Below are 19807 nucleotides of genomic sequence, written 5' to 3' on the forward strand. Positions count from 1 at the left end.
AGAAGAATGTCATTAAGTCACAACATTCTGTAAATAATTATATTGAATAATGTATATTTAATTTTTTTGTGAATTAGGTATTTTTATTTTATTTAGTCTTTATTCATTTTTATGTGGACAACAGAAAAATGTAATTAAGTCACAACATTCTGTAAATAATTATATTGAATAATGTATATTTATTTTTTTTGCAAATTAGGTATTTTTATTTTATTTAGCCTTTATTCATTTTTATGTGGACAACAGAAGTCACAGTGATTATTTTAACCAATATTTTATTATTAATTTAATTTAAATTTTGTTTTTTTTATAGTTTTTAAGAAATATTTTTAAACGTTTTTTTCACATAGTTATTGCACAATCTGAGGTTACAAAAAACATTCCAGTTAATTTATTCTCCCATAAATTCCTTAATTCTTCCATAATAATAATTATTAATAATTATGATTATAATAATTATAATTATAATAATAATAATTATAATTATTATATATACTTATATATATATGCAAATTTTGCAATTTTTATTTTTTTCTTTGACCCCCCCTTTTTTTTTTTTTACAATGACCATGTTGTGAATGAATCATGCCTGTCCCGTGTCTAATCTACGCCGACACCAAGGCATGGCGAAACATGCTTGTTAGTGCGTATGACTGAACGACACCGTGAAGCATCTTCTTCCGTGACTGACACCATTTCCTCCTGCGTTGATTGTTGTCATGTTTCGACACCGGGTGTGGAACAAGATGCCTCAGGGGAGGACGACCAAACAAGTGGGGTGTGGAGCGTCTGTGATTTGACACTAGTACAGTCCAAGAAGAGCAACATATGAAGGAGCTTTTTCCAATTAAAATAGAATCGGCATGAAACATGAAAGTCCCGAGTCGGAGAGAGGAATATATTGAGCACGGCGGGAGTGAAGCAGCTTTGTCTTTCATGTGGAAGACAAATTGAGTAAAACCAGACCGAGGGCGTACTGTTGTTGTTAGCAGACATGGAGATGATGCTTTGTGAATCCGCCTCCGGGAAGTCGCGCCATGCTAATTACTGAAGTGTGTACGTTTGAGGATTTGTTGAAGTCATCCACGATTCCATGAAGCTTCCATGTTGGCTCACAAGGGGACCTAATTTGGTCATTTTTAGACCCTTTGTATTGAGTTGTGGTCTTCTATAGAGCAGCTACACACAATAACCCGCACAGAAAACATTTGGATTTTCCAGAATCTGCACCTATTCCAGCAATATTTCCTTTGAGTTGTGCTTCCTTCCAAAAAGGTCGGTTTTAGTTTATTCCACCCAGGGCCCGCCTCCGAGCATGCCCACTCTGCTGTGATTGGCCACAGTGCTTCCTAACTATGAACCATATACGGAAGTCCGCGCTTCTGTGACATCACAAAGGAGCAGTTATACCACGCCCTTTGAAACCAAGCGTTTTGAACCATGCAATGCTAGCATATGAAGATAATTACATTTGGAAATAAATGTATACAACTTCATGAAACAAATACTAGAATCAAGGTTGTAAATGTAGGTTTCTGCTTTTGATAATGTTTTGGCCAGCAGAGAAGGTTTTGCTGGCCCTGACAGCACTGCATTGACAGTCGGTATTCTAGCTTTAGTTAGCATTTTGAAGCATTTTTCAACCCCTTGTATGGAGTTTGTTTTCCTTTAGATTTTAATTTATTCCACCCACGGTAATTGGTCACACACCCAAAGTGCTTCCAAATAAGGAAGTCCCCCCTCTGTGACATCACAAAGGATCAGTTATACCACGCCTTTTGAAACCGAGCGTTTTGAGCCATCCTAAACTTCTTTCAGGGCTCACTTCCAAATATGTAAACCTGATTATTTGAAACTTTGGCATGGTTTGACACAAGAATACAACATTCTATCTACATTTATTGGTCAGAAAAGTGAAAAAGGATAATAGGTCCCCTTTAACAGAGTTTGTATGATATCATTTATCCTTTGAACTTTGCCAATTCTCGTGTGGCGTATCTTCTCAGACTCATCAGGCCGCATGACGGAGGCAGTGGACGGCCAGAACCCTCTGTCCCAGCAGATCTCCGATGTGGTGAAGCAACCGGCCTTCATAGCCGGCATCGGGACGGCGTGTTGGATCATCCTCTTAGTCTTCAGCATCTGGCTCTACCGACACAGGAAGAAGAGGAACGGCCTCTCCAGCAGCTACGCCGGCATTCGCAAAGGTCAGTATGTTGTCATGTCATACTTCTATTCATCCTGGCCTTCGTTTTGATCTCATATAAATCTTCCCCAAACAACACTTTATTTACATGCCAGGCAAGTGAGTTAGCAAGTGCTAACTCATCCAGCCTTTCTTTAGGAAGCTACCTTTTAGAGCAAGGGTCTCAAACTCAATTTACTTGGGGGCCACTGGAGCTAGGTCTGGGTGAGACTGGGCCGCATCAGGTTTTCCAAAAAAAAAAAAAAACGCATTTATTAAAAACAAAAAAATTAAAAAAACTTCGCTTTGGTTCCAATTTTCTACAATAAAAGCTCTGATAAAACATTCCACTGTTCTCAAATATCTTACTTTTTATTTTTCTACACAAAATAAGATGAAAAATAAATAAACAAATCAAGAATAAAGAAAATCAATCAATCAGTAATAGATAAATATAATAATAATAATAAAACGGCAAATAATAAAAACTTAAGAAACCACATATAGTTGGTGGGTAGACAAATGATTTTTTTCAGATTAAAATGAACAAAGCATTATTAGAGCCCTGTAGACATGACAAAACACGACTATAGTCACATTTATACTCTTTTTATTTACAACATATTGCGCAACTGCAGGGTCTTGAGACACATGCTAACTCGCAAACTAGAGAGCTAGCGACCTAAACGGTAGCCTTCAAGTTATTTCCTTTCAACTTAAATAGCCAAAAACTGACCACTTCCACACGGATAGGGAGGATAACTGTTTTAGTGCACCTATTTTATGCACATATGCTATACAGTAGTCCCTCTTCACACTTTCAATTTTTTCACACTTTATCACGGTTTTTCCAAAATATGTCAATTGGTTGTTTTTTTTTAATGCGTATTTAAGTACATTGTATGTTATTTTTGTTTGTTTTGGTTTTTTTTGCTAAGTTTGAATATTTTCATGCTTAAAAATGATTATACATCCAAAAATACAAATATAAGGCATTCAGAAGTTGCATTCAAAGACAGTCTGATGCTATGCAGTATTCCACACTTTTCACTAGGTGTCAGGAATGTTGATAATAATGAAACACACAAGCAACAGTTTTGAATTATCTCACAACAGGCACAATAATCCCCAACACGGGCTACTGATACGGACGTAACCTACACCCGATCTCACTTCCTCAACTCATCTTTAGCACCGGAACACATGAACAGCAACACATAGAGACGAGTCTTATTTATGTGTTACATGGCTTACTTTTCATAAATTATGCCTACTTTTTTAAGTAATATGTGTGTAAAGGTGACTATAGGGGTGTTATTTGGTATCCAGAAGGCTTGTATAATTGATTGTTAAAATTATTATAATTGAAAATAATTAAAATATATAAATAAATGTTGCAAAGTTGGAAAATTGTTAGCATTTTCACCAATCATAACTTAAAGAACATTATAATACAGTTAAAACATTTTATTAGGGGAATTAATATATTTTTCAAAATAATTAATAATATAATTTAATTTAAAAATATTAATTGTCAAACCTATATATTTTTAAAAATAATTAATGATAGAATTTAATTTAAAAATATTAATAATCAAAACAATAATAAGAACATAATTTATTTTAAAGTGCCTTTCAACAAGCTGGAAACACCTTTTTGGACTATCAAGACCCAAAGTTTGAGCAAATGTATTCTTTATGCATCAGAACGATAAAGATGACGGACAGAAGCGTGGGCCGAGGTCGTGTTCTCGTGTTCCTTCCTCCCACTCTTCCTTCTCCTTGTGCACGAGGCCTCGCTCTATACTGCCGGTTGAGAGTGTTTGCAGAAGAGTTTAATTGCAGCCATGTGAAGCACGGCGCTCCGGGTGAGACGGGCTAAGCTAGGACATTGTCGCCGTGGTGGATGTAACAGATGACTTTATAAAGCAATAAGTGCGGCTTAAGTGTCATGACTCAACAGCCAAAACAGTTCAATAGTATTGAAGCAATTTTGTGTCGAAAAAAAAACAGACCGATTGAGTTTATAAAGTAATGTTTCCCACACTCGGCGCGGCATTAATTGTAAACATGGCCTCATCAGACGTCTCTCTTGGCACAGCGCCGCCTGGAGGCCCCCCCGCAGTGTTGCATCAACACTACCGCAGCAATTTAAGTCTCAAAGTTCAAAGCAGCGGGTGAGAAATTGTAACTGAGCAGCTTGGAGCTTCAGAAACTTGATGCATTTAGGCCCCTTCTCTGACCAAGTGGGGTAATTTGTCTCAGTGGGGGGGTCTGAGGATTACTGAAATCCTGCCTTTTCAAAGATAATAATACAATTGATTGACACTGTCAGAGAGGTATTCATTTAATGCTTTATTATTGTGATTTTGAATATTTTGGCGACCTGTCATTCAGGGCAAAAACAGCTTTCCATATGATGTAGTGCATATTCCACTTACAATATTCCACTTTAAATGTTATAAAACAACAATAACGTGCTAAAGTGGATGTTTTTTTTAACATTTTAGTCATTTACTGTATATTAAAATACTGAACAATGTTATTATTGTGCATATTAATTGAAGAGTATTCTCCCCTCACAGTGCCGTCCTTCACCTTCACACCAACAGGTAAGCACTCAAGCTTTGCACACCCCTAAATGCATCCATCCAATCATCTCGTAGATTAGTCGAGAAGCCGTTAAAGCACGCGCTAACTTAATGAAATGGCTGCCAGCAACCGCAGATGCGATTTTAAAGGACACCAACATCCTAAGTGGAGGCGCTGTGGAATATTTCAAGTGTGACAGAAATGTACCTGGATAGTACAAAAACTCAAACCATCAAAAGTCAAACATCTGCATTTTGTTTTTTGAAGTTTTAGCAACTTTTTCCGAGAAATGAAAGTTGGCATTATCACTCCAGCTAATGTAATGGTAATGGTAATGGTAATGGTAATGGTAATGGTAATGGTAATGGTAATGGTAATGGTAATGGTAATGGTTTTATTTCATTTGAACATACATCAGATTACAATTGAGTGCATCCCAAAAGGAGTAGGAAGAAGCAAAGCTTATTAAATCCTACCCCTCCATCTGGTACTTTTACAATCAGTAACATTTGTTCACTTCCTGCTTTCCTAATATAGTTTATTTTTTAAAATTTGTAAATTTTTTTTAATTTTTTAATTTTTTAATTTTTTAATTTTTTAATTTTTTAATTTTTTAATTTTTTAATTTTTTAATTTTTTAATTTTTTTAATTTTTTGTAATTTTTTTTATTTTATTTATTTATTTTTTATTATAATTTTTTTGTAATTTTTTTTACGTTTAATGTAGCACTGGTGAGCTTATTTGTACACTTTAAAATTTACATGCATGAGGTATATGTGCAGCACAATACTACTTGGTCACTCAAGTCCAGACTGATTTTATTGTAGTGTTTTATCGTTTTTAAGTTTCAATATTAGCATCGCTTAGCTTACTTTTACACTTGAACAATGCTAAAATGCTAGTTAAGAGCTAAAAATAGAGCTAGACATGGCAACTCATTATTGTCTTTTTTTCCTGTGGTATATTTGAACCCGAGGTCAACTGTCCTTAAGAGGTTCCGCTGTGAAGGTGTGTTTAAGGCGGTGGCGTTAAATGATGTTTACGGTCCTTTGGTTTGCCTCGCAGCCAAAATCTGACAGCGCAATCATTTTAATAGCTGCAAAGTTCAGCAATGAAAACAACAACAATCATAATTCCAGCGCCAAAACCATATTCTCACACTTTCAACCTGCCCTGTGCAGAAACTAAATTCATTTCTACCAGTTTTTGAGATTCTAATTAAAGTTTTGAACTTTATCTCGCCCCCACACATGGGAGAGCTTTTACATTTTTAAATGCACCGAAGCCAAAACTCAACAAGCAAAGAGCTCTGCATTTCTGTTCTTCATAAGCCTCTTACAGTACAGCTTCCTGTGTGTGTGCGTGTGTGTGCATGTGTGTGTGTGTATGTGTGTGTGTGTGACATAGCCAAAATGGTGCCTCAAATGCAACTTCATGCATACAAATATACCAACAGTGATCTCAATGATCTCTTCTCTTTCCAGTGGCTTACCAGAGAGGTGGGGAAGGAGTGAGCAGCGCTGGAAGGTACCGACTTGTTCTGTGTGTTTTAAATAGACTTGAAGTACCAAACGCATAAACAGTCTTGAATGGTGCTAAGCAGACCGAAGTACTTTATTGATCTTTGGCGGGAGATTGCTCTGTTGTTGCAGCAGCCACATTTACAGTCATTGTAAAACAATGCCTTTAAAATAAGTAGAACCTAATGATAAAAAATAGCATTTGATACAAAAATGTGGTAAAAACAGAAGTTTGAAACAAAGTGGGTATGATTGCACCCCAAAAAGACTTCCTGTGAGCCTCGGAAACTCACCATACTCAATAACAAGCCTTGGAAATGAAAGCTTTCCAACATGTAAATGCATTATTAGGTCAAGATAAAACAATAAGTAAATTAAATATTAAAAAATACAAAAAAATATTCACCAAAAGTATATCATTTAATATAAATGTAAAAAAATAAAAAAATAAAAATGCACATTGAAAAACAGGAATTCAATATTAAAATAAAAAATAATAAATAAAACTGTGACTTTTTTCCCTAATAGTTTAAATAGAAAATGTAAAAAATCTATTAAATGCCCCTCAAAAACAAAAATAATGTTAAACAGTAGAACTGAAATGAACAAAAATGCAATATAAAAATGTTAAAATATAAAATAAATAAATAATTCACTGTATTACCCCAAAATTATATAATCATAGTACAAGCACAATAAAAAACTCACCATACTCAACACAACAAGCCGTGGAAATGAAAGCTTTCCAATGCATTATTAGGTCAAGATAAAACAATAAGTAAATTAAATATTAAAAAATGCAAAAAAATACTCACCAAAAGTATATCATTTAATATAAATGTAAAAAATATAAAAAAATAAAAATGCACATTGAAAAACAGGAATTCAATATTAAAATTAAAAATAATAAATAAAAATGTGACTTTTTTTCCCTAATAGTTTAAATAGAAAATTTTAAAAATCTATTAAATGCCCCTCAAAGACAAAAATAATTTTAAACAGTAGGACTGAAATGAACAAAAATGTAATATAAAAATATAAAATATATAAAATAAATAAATGATTCACTGTCTTCCCCCAAAATTATATGATCATTGTACAAGCACAATAAAAAATAAACACAGATAAAAACATTTTGATTTTGATTGATTTGATTTGGATGATTTTTAAATATGCATATATTTTTATTTTTATGTAATATATCCAACATAATGATCTGACATGCACGGTGTGAAAATGTAACAACAACATTTTTTTTGTATTATTAACTAAGTAAATCCATCAAGTCGCCTCCTGGGTGGAGACAAAAAGAAACTGAGCATTGGAAAAAGGGCTGGGCCGGTGCAATTGCCTTGCCTGTACACTAGAGGGCGTGCTTAGCTTTCTAATGCAGCAAAAAAAGGGTGTGGAACAAGGCAGGCTGTCAAGTCACCTTCCAGTATATGTGACACTTACAGGAACAAAGAAAGCCCTGCTAGGAACCGTCAACCTTTTTACCGTAGCGTGAAGAGCTGCACGCTACCACAAGGCTGCGCCGTGGCATTGCTGCAAAATGCTGTTTCTCTCTCTCTTTTTTCCCTCTCTCTCTCTATCTCTCGCTCACACACACACACACACACACACACACACGCGGTCTCTTTATATGGCTGAATGGTACACAACATCTAAAAGGAAGACAAACAGTGCAGGTCAAGGCTTGTGCAAAGCTGCGTGAACTCAGTGGCAGATCTTTAGTGCAAGTAAAATGCAAACAAGCAAACACTGAGAGATGTGTTCAAGAGCGTGGGGTGGAGGTGGTGCGTTCAGGGTTCATGATTTGGACTGTACATTTAGTTAGCAACAGTGGAAGTGAGTTTTATCTGCTTGTCTAATCCGGGCGGCTCAGGGAAAGGGTTGTCGGCTTTGGGCAAGTCGAGCACACACAATCTGTTTAGCAGGGATTTTTGTATCCCAAGTGTGTGTGTTTGTGTGTGTGTGTGTCCATATGACACAAAAATACTAAATCCGGATTTCTAGTTTCCCTCTTGTCAGTCCCTGGATGAATAAACTCCACATAATCTTCTCTGTCAGTAAGATGTTCCTGCAGCTCCGTTGACATCAACGCTATTGTGTTGTTGTGTTAACCCTTTCATTTGCACGCGCAGGCCCGGCTTACTCAACATGGGGGAGTCGGCCACGCAACCCTGGCTGGCCGACACCTGGCCCAACTCCTGCTCCAACCACAACAACTGCAGTATCAACTGCTGCGCTGCAGGCAACGGCAACAGCGACAGCAACCTTGCTACGTACAGCCGACCCGGTACGCAACACAACACAACACAACACAACACAACACTTAAAGTGTGCAATGAGTGCAGAGATAAGGCTGGAAGTAAGATGCCATATCTGGGTTAGCTCCCCAGAGCGTTCCGCCCAACCTGCAGAAAGGAAATATTAAGATTAAGAGCCGGCTGCCGGTGTGTTTGATTTCTCCGAGGCACAACGAGACATTTTTGCAGGCACGGAAATAACCGAGAAAGAGGGGGCGTCCACGTCGACAAGACTAATCTAATTGCGACGCTTATTTTCCATACTGTTGTTCTAGCTGCTGATATTGTTTCCTCTTGGGTGCGCACCAATTTAAGAACGGCTGTAGACGGTGGCCTCGGAATACAAATGACAGTTTTGGGTAGTTTTCTTTGTTTCTCTCAATGGTACCACTTAAAAATATTTTATTTTATGCCACAACATAAAAAACACAAAAAATGGTTGTTTTATATGAAAATGGCAATTTATTTACAAATATAACACCATGAACTGTTTACAATTTTCACATTTGGAACTGAACAGTGTGTGTCTGTGAACATAGCATGTGTTGAAATACAGCGCTACACATGATCTCTTCTATTGTGTGGTTGCATCATCACCTCTTTGGGTTTCAATGAACATGTCAGCTAAAAGCAGTTAGCTAAACAAGTGTTTAAATGGGCAAACACAAGATAAAATAGATGGAGAATGGCTTACGTCATTAATAATGTGGTAAAATTGTAAATTATTATTGTGATTTACATTATTCTACAATCACAATAATAACCTTGTAGTTTCACAGAATTATTGTCAATCAAAACTCGGCATTGCAGTCCATTAAAGGGTAAAATTGGCCCTAATAAATAGTCTCGTTATATCGATATTCTCGGGAGTCGGAAAAAATACCGATATAACCGGACTATCCATATATCCGATCCTGCGCCGAACTGCATTAAAAGTGGGCAATAATGCACTTAAATCAGCTTAAATCAATCTTTGCTTAAGGATTTCAATACCAATGGCCAGCTATGTGGGGCGGGTTGAGCATGACCTGTGAACCAGGAAGTGCGGGAATCGGTGTGTGTGCTGCGCTCTGGTGGTGGAAGTGTGAAAAATAAAGTTGACTGGAAGCAGCCGTTCGCCGTCTTCTTTTTTGGTATTGAAATCCTTAAGCAAAGATTGATTTAAGCTGCTTTTGTATCGATATAAGCAGACCAAATTGGTTGGCGGGAGATGAAAAGGGCATCCTAGTAACCGGATTATCATAATAACCGGGTATCGTACTAACGGAGCTAATTATATCATAAAAGACTAGAAATTTGCCGGGAAATGAAAATAGTATCGTAATAAGTAGTAATTCGTTATAACTGATATCGATATAACGAGACTTTACTGTATACACAGACACACATATAGGAACAAAATAAGTGTTTTTGGTCTCATTTTGTAAACTTGGACTGCTGTCCGACCAGTATAGGAACACTGCGCCTTTAAGGGGCAGCCCATAATATCAGTCCAATGTGGGACCAGCTTTCAACGTTTCATTTTGTGTTCTTTGTGTGAGCTTGAAGTGACCAAGCGGACATGCAGTGACATGTTGTGCAGAAAGTAACAGGTCGCACCCTGCATGTGTGTGTGTGTGTGTGTGTGTGTGTGTGTACCCTGCATGTGTGTGTGTGTGCATGCATATCCACATTAACAGGATGACTGCCTAGGTGACAGAGCAAAGTAACGGTAATAAACGTCCCCTTTATTGGTTTCCACACATCCGCCTTTTGAAGTGTGGCGCTGCTGGGAGGTTGTGACGGCGCGCCCGCCGCCAGCAGACGTCCTCTCTGTATTTACCGCAAGGCTGCCTTTCGTCGCTGCCGGAGGATTTGAATATTTTATGAGCCAGGGAAAATTGGATGTGTCAGTGGAGCAGTGCCCGATCCCCGTGTCTTTGATACAGACATGAGGCTCCGTCCTTCTCAATGAGCGCAGACATGCTCGCCACTAGGTGGGCGGGTAGCCAAGATGGCGCCCGCTCGAGGTTGCTGTCATGCAGTACCACCTGTGTCGCTTGCTTGACTGAAAGACATGGAAAAAACAAGTGTGGGGGCCACAATGGTAAAAAAAAAAAAACTCATTAGGAACCATTTTTGGTTACCTGAGTGGGAGCTAAAATCACCAAAGCAGCCAGAATGTATCCCACAATCAGTAAATGTTGAAACATTTTTTTTTCAAATAATACATACATACATTCATTTCAGTGTTATTGTGATGTCCCATCTGATCTTATAATACAACATTTAAAACAACTTATTCAAGCTGTATTGTAACTTTACTTTTTTTGTTCATTTAGTTGTTCATTGACACAATATTGCGTCATTTATTTTCATAACATGCTAAATTGAGGCTAAAACATTTTTTTTTCAAATAATACATACATACATTCATTTCAGTGTTTTATTTATGTAATGGTAAAAATATGTTAATGATCTATTGTGAAATTTAAATTATAAGATAGCATTAAAAAAATGGCATGAATAAATGTAATGTGCCCCAATGATAGTAAACTAAAGTGCTGACATACAACAACGGTAATAAAGTCCTAAATTGTGAGAAAATTATATCAAAATTAATCTTTATGAGCAACATATATACATATATTTATAATAAAATTATATTTTTATTTACATTTATTATTGTAATGTCACATCTGATCTTATAATCAGGGGTCTCAAACTCAATTTACTTGGGGGCCACTGGAGCTAGGGTCTGGGCGAGACTGGGCCACAAAAAAACAAAAAAACGCATTTATTAAAAACAGAAAAATGAATTTTGAAAAATTGAAAAATAATGAAACTTTGCTTTGGTTTCGATTTTCTACAAGGAAAGCTCTGATAAAACATTCCACTGTTCTCAAATATCTTAATTTTTATTTTTCTGCACAAAATAAGATGAAAAATAAATAAACAAATCAAGAATAAAGAAAATCAATCAATCAGTAATAAATAAATAAATATAATAATAATAATAATAATAAAACGGCAAATAATAAAAACTTAAGAAACCACATATAGTTGGTGGGTAGACAAATGATTTTTTTCAGATTAAAATGAACAAAGCATTATTAGAGCCCTGTAGACATGACAAAACACGACTATAGTCACATTTATACTCTTTTTATTTACAACATATTGCGCAACTGCAGGGTCTTGAGACACATGCTAACTCGCAAACTAGAGAGCTAGCGACCTAAACGGTAGCCTCCAAGTCATTTCCTTTAAACTTAAATAGCCAAAAACTTACCACTTCCACACAGATAGGGAGGATAACTATTAACAGTTATTTAACCTTTAACATGAACATTAATCAAACGTAATAATTTTTTCTGGGTACATGACACCATACAGCATTCATATCAAACTTTAACATTAAACTTTCATATCAAGGCGGGGGCCTCAAACTAGTGTCCTGCGGGCCACATTTGGCCCGCGGGCTGCGTGTTTGAGACCCCTGTCTTATAATACAACATTTTAAAACGACTTATTCAAGCTGTATTGTAACTTTACTTTTTTTGTTCATTTAGTTGTTCATTGACACAATTTTGCACATTTATTTTCATAACGTGCTAAATTGAGGCTAAAACATTTTTTTTTCAAATAATACATACATACATTCATTTCAGTGTTTTATTTATGTAATGGTAAAAATATGTTAATGATCTATTGTGAAATTTAAATTATAAGATAGCATTAAAAAAATGGCATGAATAAATGTAATGTACCCCAATGATAGTAAACTAAAGTGCTGACATACAACAACGGTAATAAAGTCCTAAATTGTGAGAAAATTATATCAAAATTAATCTTTATGAGCAACATATATACATATATTTATAATAAAATTATATTTTTATTTACATTTATTATTGTAATGTCACATCTGATCTTATAATCAGGGGTCTCAAACTCAATTTACTTGGGGGCCACTGGAGCTAGGGTCTGGGCGAGACTGGGCCACAAAAAAACAAAAAAACGCATTTATTAAAAACAGAAAAATGAATTTTGAAAAATTGAAAAATAATGAAACTTTGCTTTGGTTTCGATTTTCTACAAGGAAAGCTCTGATAAAACATTCCACTGTTCTCAAATATCTTAGTTTTTATTTTTCTGCACAAAATAAGATGAAAAATAAATAAACAAATCAAGAATAAAGAAAATCAATCAATCAGTAATAAATAAATAAATATAATAATAATAATAATAAAACGGCAAATAATAAAAACTTAAGAAACCACATATAGTTGGTGGGTAGACAAATGATTTTTTTCAGATTAAAATGAACAAAGCATTATTAGAGCCCTGTAGACATGACAAAACACGACTATAGTCACATTTATACTCTTTTTATTTACAACATATTGCGCAACTGCAGGGTCTTAGACACATGCTAACTCGCAAACTAGAGAGCTAGCCACCTAAACGGTAGCCTCCAAGTCATTTCCTTTAAACTTAAATAGCCAAAAACTTACCACTTCCACACGGATAGGGAGGATAACTATTAACAGTTATTTAACCTTTAACATGAACATTAATCAAACGTAATAATTTTTTCTGGGTACATGATACCATACAGCATTCATATCAAACTTTAACATTAAACTTTCATATCAAGGCGGGGGCCTCAAACTAGTGTCCTGCGGGCCACATTTGGCCCGCGGGCTGCGTGTTTGAGACCCCTGTCTTATAAAACAACATTTTAAAACGACTTATTCAAGCTGTGTTGTAACTTTGCTTTTTTTGTTCATTTAGTTGTTCATTGACACAATTTTGCACATTTATTTTCATAACGTGCTAAATTGAGGCTAATTCATGTGTTTTTTTTTCTTTTCATTGTGGCCCAATCACTTCTTTGTACTGCTGTGTCCTCAGTGATGTTGTTTTGAAAGAATAATTATCCAAATAAATATCCAAATGTGTCCCATAAATGACTTGATGTTCAGAAGCGTTTAGCTAACTGCTGCTGAGCTCATCAGCGCTAATGGAGAGCGTCTAAATAACCCTCCTCATGTCCTCCAGCCGACTGCATCGCCAATTATAACAACCAGATGGATAATAAGCAGAGCGGCCTTTTGGTGCCCGAGCCGGGAGTTTACGGAGACGTGGACTTGTCCAACAAGATCAACGAGATGAAGACCTTCAACAGCCCCAATCTGAAAGATGGCCGCTTCGTGGGCACGGGCGGGCAGCCCACGCCGTACGCCACCACGCAGCTCATCCAGTCGTCCATCATGAGCAACAACATGAACGCCGACCGAGGGACGTCCGGAAGCGGCGGAGGGGAGCTGAACGACAAACACTGCTGGAAGCCCGGTGGCGTCCAGAAACAGGAAATGGGTTCCCAGCTGCAGTACAGCATCATGGAGCAGAACAAGCTGAATAAGGGTGAGTGGGAGGAGAGCTCCAGGACCACCAGGCTGGTCCTACAACGCCAACATCTCCCTCCGCCTCATCCTCCTTCTTCTCTGTGGACTCCCATAGATGACTCTCATCATCATATTCCGCTTTTTCCTTCCGCTTTTGTATGTGTTCATGGAACGCCTCATCACCTTCCATGCAGTCCTTCCTAATGTCTTCTGATGAACTGCCGCCATTCCACAGTGACACTTCAACGCAAGTGTCAAAGTTCATCGCCTGTGTCAAATATCTGTAGGAATATTGTTGGTGGTTGACATCTTCACAGGCCGAATTGGTCTTTTTCTGGACTTTTTTGCATGTTCAAACATCTAAAAACGCATGTGTGATTTCATAACATTCAGGATCTGGTTGCACGTTTACTAGATGCATAAAAAGTACTGGGACACACCCGATCATCATGAAATACAGTCAGGGGTTGGATTAGACCCTTTTAGTCCAAGTCTGTATTTTAACGCCGGGTGTCCCAATACTTTAGTCCGTGTAGTTTGAGAGAGCATAGTTTTCTTACGCTCCTCCTCATGTCATCAGATCGCTACAGAGGCGGCGACACCCCCACGCCAGCCACCATCCCATACAACCACAGCCATGACAGCCATACCGGGGGCTCCTACAACAGCTCGGACCGAGGCAGCAGCAGCACCTCTGGTAAGATGGTTTTTTTGTCTCCTTTGTTTTGTTATTATTATGGATTATTTATTTTAGGGGCTGCACGGTGGATGAGTGGTTAGCACGCAGACCTCACAGCTAGGAGACCAGGGTTCAATTCCACCCTCGGCCATCTCTGTGTGGAGTTTGCATGTTCTCCCCGTGCATGCGTGGGTTTTCTCCGGGTACTCCAGTTTCCTCCCACATTCCAAAAACATGCTAGGTTAATTGGTGACTCCAAATTGTCCATAGGTATGAATGTGAGTGTGAATGGTTGTTTGTCTATATGTACCCTGTGATTGGCTAGCCACCAGTCCAGGTATATAAACGTACACATGTTCGAAAGGGAATGGGAAGAAGTCAAGACTTATCTAGTCCCACCCCCCTAACCACCCAGATTCCAACCGCATCCCAACAAAACATATATTATTCCTTGTCTACCAGAATAAAAACCCCACATTCAAGCACCCTCACCCAGCTTGAGGCACCCAACTACGTGCCAAGAGCAACCAGTTCATTATTAGTCATCCTATGTACATAGTCCAGTACAAAAGAAAGAAACCACACCAGTCATCATAAGCTAACAAGGATATAAAAACATCACTGTTATGGTATTGTTTCAGTGAGATTGAAAAATAAAAGTATGTGAGAGAAAAAAAGAAAAATATTCTTTAAAATATCTCAAATTAAATAATCACACTTGAGTCTGTTGACTCACTTGTCGCACTTTATCAAATCAAATCAACTTTATTTGTACAGCACTTTTCCTGCAGAGACAAGCAACATAAAGTCCTTTACAGAATTAAAAACAATTACCACAATTAAAAGGAAAAACAATTACTAAGAAAGCCCCTCCCTCACACCCTCCATAGTAGATACACACACACACACACACCCACACACACACACAATCACACACAGTGGGGAAACATGGCATGGCACTGAGGATCAAGGAAACGGCACCTTTGGGGGCGTCCACACTGGGAGGAGCCGTAGGCCGTGCCATCGGGGGACCAGCACCCGCTGGAACCCCCAGCCGGCCGGGTCAAAAGGACCCAAGGATGGCACCCCCTCAGCAGACCCGACACAGCCCCTAGTGTGGAGGACCCCTAAGAGCATTTATTTTATTTTATTTTATTTTATTTTATTTTATTTTATTTTATTTTATTTTATTTTATTTTATTTTATTTTATTTTATTTTATTTTATTTTATTTTATTTTATTAAATAAGACTAAAAAGATAAAAACATGAGAAAAGTTAAAAATATGAGTTAAAAGCCTGATTAAAAAGGTGTGTCTTTAATCATTTTTTAAAAATATCAACAGTCTTGGCAGTCCTGAGGCTCTCCAGCAGGCTGTTCCACAGGTGCCTCACCGTGGGTTTTTGTTTTGGGTTTTGGTATAGTTAAAAGGCCAGTGCCGGAGGACCGCAGGGTCCGCTGGGGTTGATATAGTAAAAGCAGATCAGATAAATAAGAAGGTGCAAGGCCGTTAAGACAAGAGAATCTTACTTTATTGTCCTTGACAATGTAAACTGGATGCAACTTTGTTTCTTCATGTCTTTCTTTCATTTCTACACGATTCCTTCTCTTTGTGTACCCTGACATGTGTTTTTTTTCCTTAACTGGTTGTACTTTAATTGTGCAATGCATTGGTCTAATTTCATGCGGGGTCTAAGAGTCCTCATAGGGACAAGGACAAATGACAGCACATTGAAAGACGCCATGCAAGGCTGCCACCCTTAATGCCACATATCCATTCTGATATTACATTTCAAGTTGCAGTCATTAGGCGGAAGCCACTCGTGCTCACTTTCGCCTCACAGATCATTGGTTCGCCATCTTGATATTAATTGGACACTTTTTTCCTTGATAGTGCTGCGGGGGGGGGGGGGGGGGTGTTTACGGTGCTTCCAATTACTGCATAGGTTTATTTATGCATTTATTCTGCTGTCAAGTCATGTTGTCATTTTATGTTGTTTTTTTGTGTTTTGTCGAGCAGGCAGTCAGGGTCAGAAGAAGGGAATGCGCACCCCCAAACTACCTAAACAGAGCACAATGCATTGGGCTGACCTCCTGCCTCCCCCTCCTGCAAACCCACCCCCAACACGGAACACAGAGGACTATTCCCTGTCAATGGAAGAAAGGTAAAAAGTACATAATACCTGCTTCAATGTTCATTGCACACATCTGCAAGGAGAGGCGTTGGGAATCAAACCTTGATGGAGTGATGCCATGAATATTTACTACATCTTTTCCCGACAGCAGTGTCGCTTGTTTTCAAAAGCAAAAATAATATGAAGAATAATGAGGAGTCACTTTTTTTTCTACCGTGTTGGCAGCTGCGACCCAGACATGCAGTGCTCCATGCCCCCCTCACACATGTACCTGCAGCCCGATGAGCTGGAGGAGGAAGAGGAGGAGGAGGAGATGGAGCGCGGACCGACGCCTCCCGTCCGGGGCACGGCCTCCTCCCCCGCCGCCGTGTCGTACAGCCACCAGTCCACCGCCACGCTCACGCCCTCGCCACAGGAGGAGATGACGCCCATGCTGCAGGACAGCCACGAGCGCAGGTTCGCTTATTTATCTTTTCAGTCCTGAAACTGATTCATTCTTATTCACGTTCACATGATAAACAAGTCAACAAGCCAATAGGAGCTCGTTATGTTCAAATTCCTTCTTCTCTTCCAAGGCGCCATGCTGTGAGCCCCCCGGCGCCACCTCGTCCCCTGTCCCCCTCGCACACATACAGCTACATCACCAACCCCCTGGATCCGGACGGCTTAGAAGAGGAAGAAGAAATGCTGGATGAAGACGAGGAGGAAGAGGCAGATGATACAGATGCGGAGGTGGCCAAGATGCACTACCACCACACCCACCCCCACCCGCACCACCCCCAGCAGCAGATGCATCCGCGGCGACTGCTGCTGCGAGGGATCGAACAGACGCCAGCGTCCAGCATGGGCGACCTGGAGAGCTCGGTGACGGGATCCATGATCAACGGCTGGGGGTCCGCCTCCGAGGAGGATAATGTCTCCTCGGGGCGATCCAGCGCCGTGAGCTCATCGGACGGATCGTTCTTCACCGATGCTGACTTTGCTCAGGCCGTGGCCGCGGCTGCCGAGTATTCGGGGCTACGAGTGGCCAAACACGCCAACATGCAAGGCCAGGAAGGGGCAGCTCTGTTAGGTAGGTTTTATATGCTCCACCCACCAGGCTGAAGTTATTCATGATGTGTTGTCTTACCTTTCTTAGCACGCAAATACCAAATGAACCCGGCGGGTCATCGTCCCGGCAGCCCGGTATCCACAGATAGCAACATGAGCATGGCGGCGGTGCACAGGAGGCCTCCAAAGAAGCAGAAACAGCATCCTGCAGGGAACCACAGACGTGAAGCCTACAATGAAGGTACTGTACTTATTACTCTAACTTCTTCTACTTGCTTGTTTAATGGCGATAGGAAATATGAGTTTCATTCCTCTCATTTCGATCTACGCCAATCACTCTGTCCATTTCATAGGAGAAGGTGGTTACACATGTTCAAGAGCACCATCTTTTTCTTTGGTGATGGTCTCGGCATGTGTTGGCTGCAACTGATCTGTGTTTCTCCACTTATTTGAACATGCATCAGATTACAATTGAGTGCATCCCATAATCAGTTCCCAGTTCCACATGTCCAAAAGGAGTAGGAAGAAGCTAAGCTTATTAAATCCTATCCCTCAATCTGGTACTTTTACAATCAGTAACTGTTACATTTGTTCACTTCCTGCTTTCCTAATATAGTTTAAGTTTCTTTTTATAAAAAAAATGTTGTTTTATTTTATTTATTTATTTTTCCATTAAAAAAAATTAATTAAAAACATTTTTTTGTCACATACCGAAGTACGAGGTGATATGACCATAAAATGACATAATGTGTACCATAGTAACCTTCGATATAGTGATATATGTATATAGCACTTCATGTCCAAAGGGAGTAGGAAGAAGCAAATCTTATTAAATCCTACCCCTCCATCTGGTACTTTTACAATCAGTAACTGTTACATTTGTTCACTTCCTGCTTTCCTAATATTATGAGCATCCAATGCCATAATGGGTACCATAGTAAGTGTCAATATAGTGATATATATAGCACATCATGACTGGTTCAAGACTCTTCATCCTTGTATTTATCAACTGTCATGATTGGGTAAGTCGGCATTGCGTTGAGACCCCAGGATGCCGAGAGCAGGATCAAAATGCAGACGAAAAAGTGTCTTTTAATGATACTTTTTACTTGCTATGCAGCAAGCAAACAGACGGCAACTAACCAAACAAGCCAAACAAAAGACAATGAAGCCACAAAAGAAAGAGCACACACCTGAACTAAATAGGGAGTAGGAAATTAGAGGCAGGTGCATTAAATTAGTAAAGATAGAGAGAACTAGGGGTGTAAGAAAATATTGTTTCGGTGATATATTGTGATACTTCGTTCCACGATACTGTATCGATATTAAAAAGTATGATATGGATATTTTTAGACATTTATCATAGACTGTATGTGGTATTTATTCAAGGTTGATTTCTGATTTGAATTGAAACCTCCGATGGTTTTTTTGTAAATTTATTTATTTATTTTTTTTGTAAATTTAAAGCTGGATGTTAAAGCTTTATTTATCCAAATGCTACACTTTAAGTTTGTGATACAGCATAACATACTGTTCTAATGGAATAAAAATGTGTTTAGTAAGTGCATATTGCTGGTGTAATTCAGTTTTTCCAGGAAATAACAGGAAAAACAAAAAAAAATTGCCTTGTTAACAGTATCGTGATATATCGTATCGTGAGCCTAGTATCGTAATACGTATCGTATCGCCAGATTCTTGCCAATACACACCCCTAGAGATAACAGAAGGGAACAAAAAAGGAAGTAGTTACAAAATAAGGGCATGGCCGCCGGAACAGAAGCAAAGAAGGAAACTAAAAGAGCTGTCACAAGGAGGTAACGCCCACATCGTGACATTATCTTCATTTTTTCCTTTCACTTTCCTTTTCTTTGATGTATTCGGATCACTTGGGAAAATAATTTTCATTTGTTGTTCATAGGCTAATGACCAAAAACATAATCCTAATAC

General features: G+C 38.5%; 1 protein-coding gene across 8 annotated transcripts in view; it reads left to right on the forward strand.

The window, feature by feature from the left end:
• Window positions 1-19807, forward strand: part of robo1 (roundabout, axon guidance receptor, homolog 1 (Drosophila)) — a 366932-nt gene that overhangs the window by 341486 nt on the left and 5639 nt on the right. For 7 of the 8 annotated variants that reach the window (XM_058080084.2, XM_058080085.2, XM_058080086.2 and 4 more), the window contains 10 exons: window positions 2007-2207; window positions 4771-4797; window positions 6263-6305; window positions 8443-8597; window positions 13651-14016; window positions 14578-14694; window positions 16696-16840; window positions 17036-17266; window positions 17386-17882; window positions 17949-18101. In XM_058080084.2, coding sequence (XP_057936067.2) covers window positions 2007-2207; window positions 4771-4797; window positions 6263-6305; window positions 8443-8597; window positions 13651-14016; window positions 14578-14694; window positions 16696-16840; window positions 17036-17266; window positions 17386-17882; window positions 17949-18101 — 1935 coding nt within the window. The remainder of the gene's footprint in view (window positions 1-2006; window positions 2208-4770; window positions 4798-6262; window positions 6306-8442; window positions 8598-13650; window positions 14017-14577; window positions 14695-16695; window positions 16841-17035; window positions 17267-17385; window positions 17883-17948; window positions 18102-19807) is intronic. The other variant, XM_058080090.2, reaches the window with a different exon arrangement.

This window comes from Doryrhamphus excisus, linkage group LG8 (genome assembly GCF_037039965.1).
Source record: "Doryrhamphus excisus strain RoL-2023G ecotype Guam linkage group LG8, RoL_Dexc_Guam_v1.1, whole genome shotgun sequence".
NCBI classification, from domain to species: domain Eukaryota; kingdom Metazoa; phylum Chordata; class Actinopteri; order Syngnathiformes; family Syngnathidae; genus Doryrhamphus; species Doryrhamphus excisus.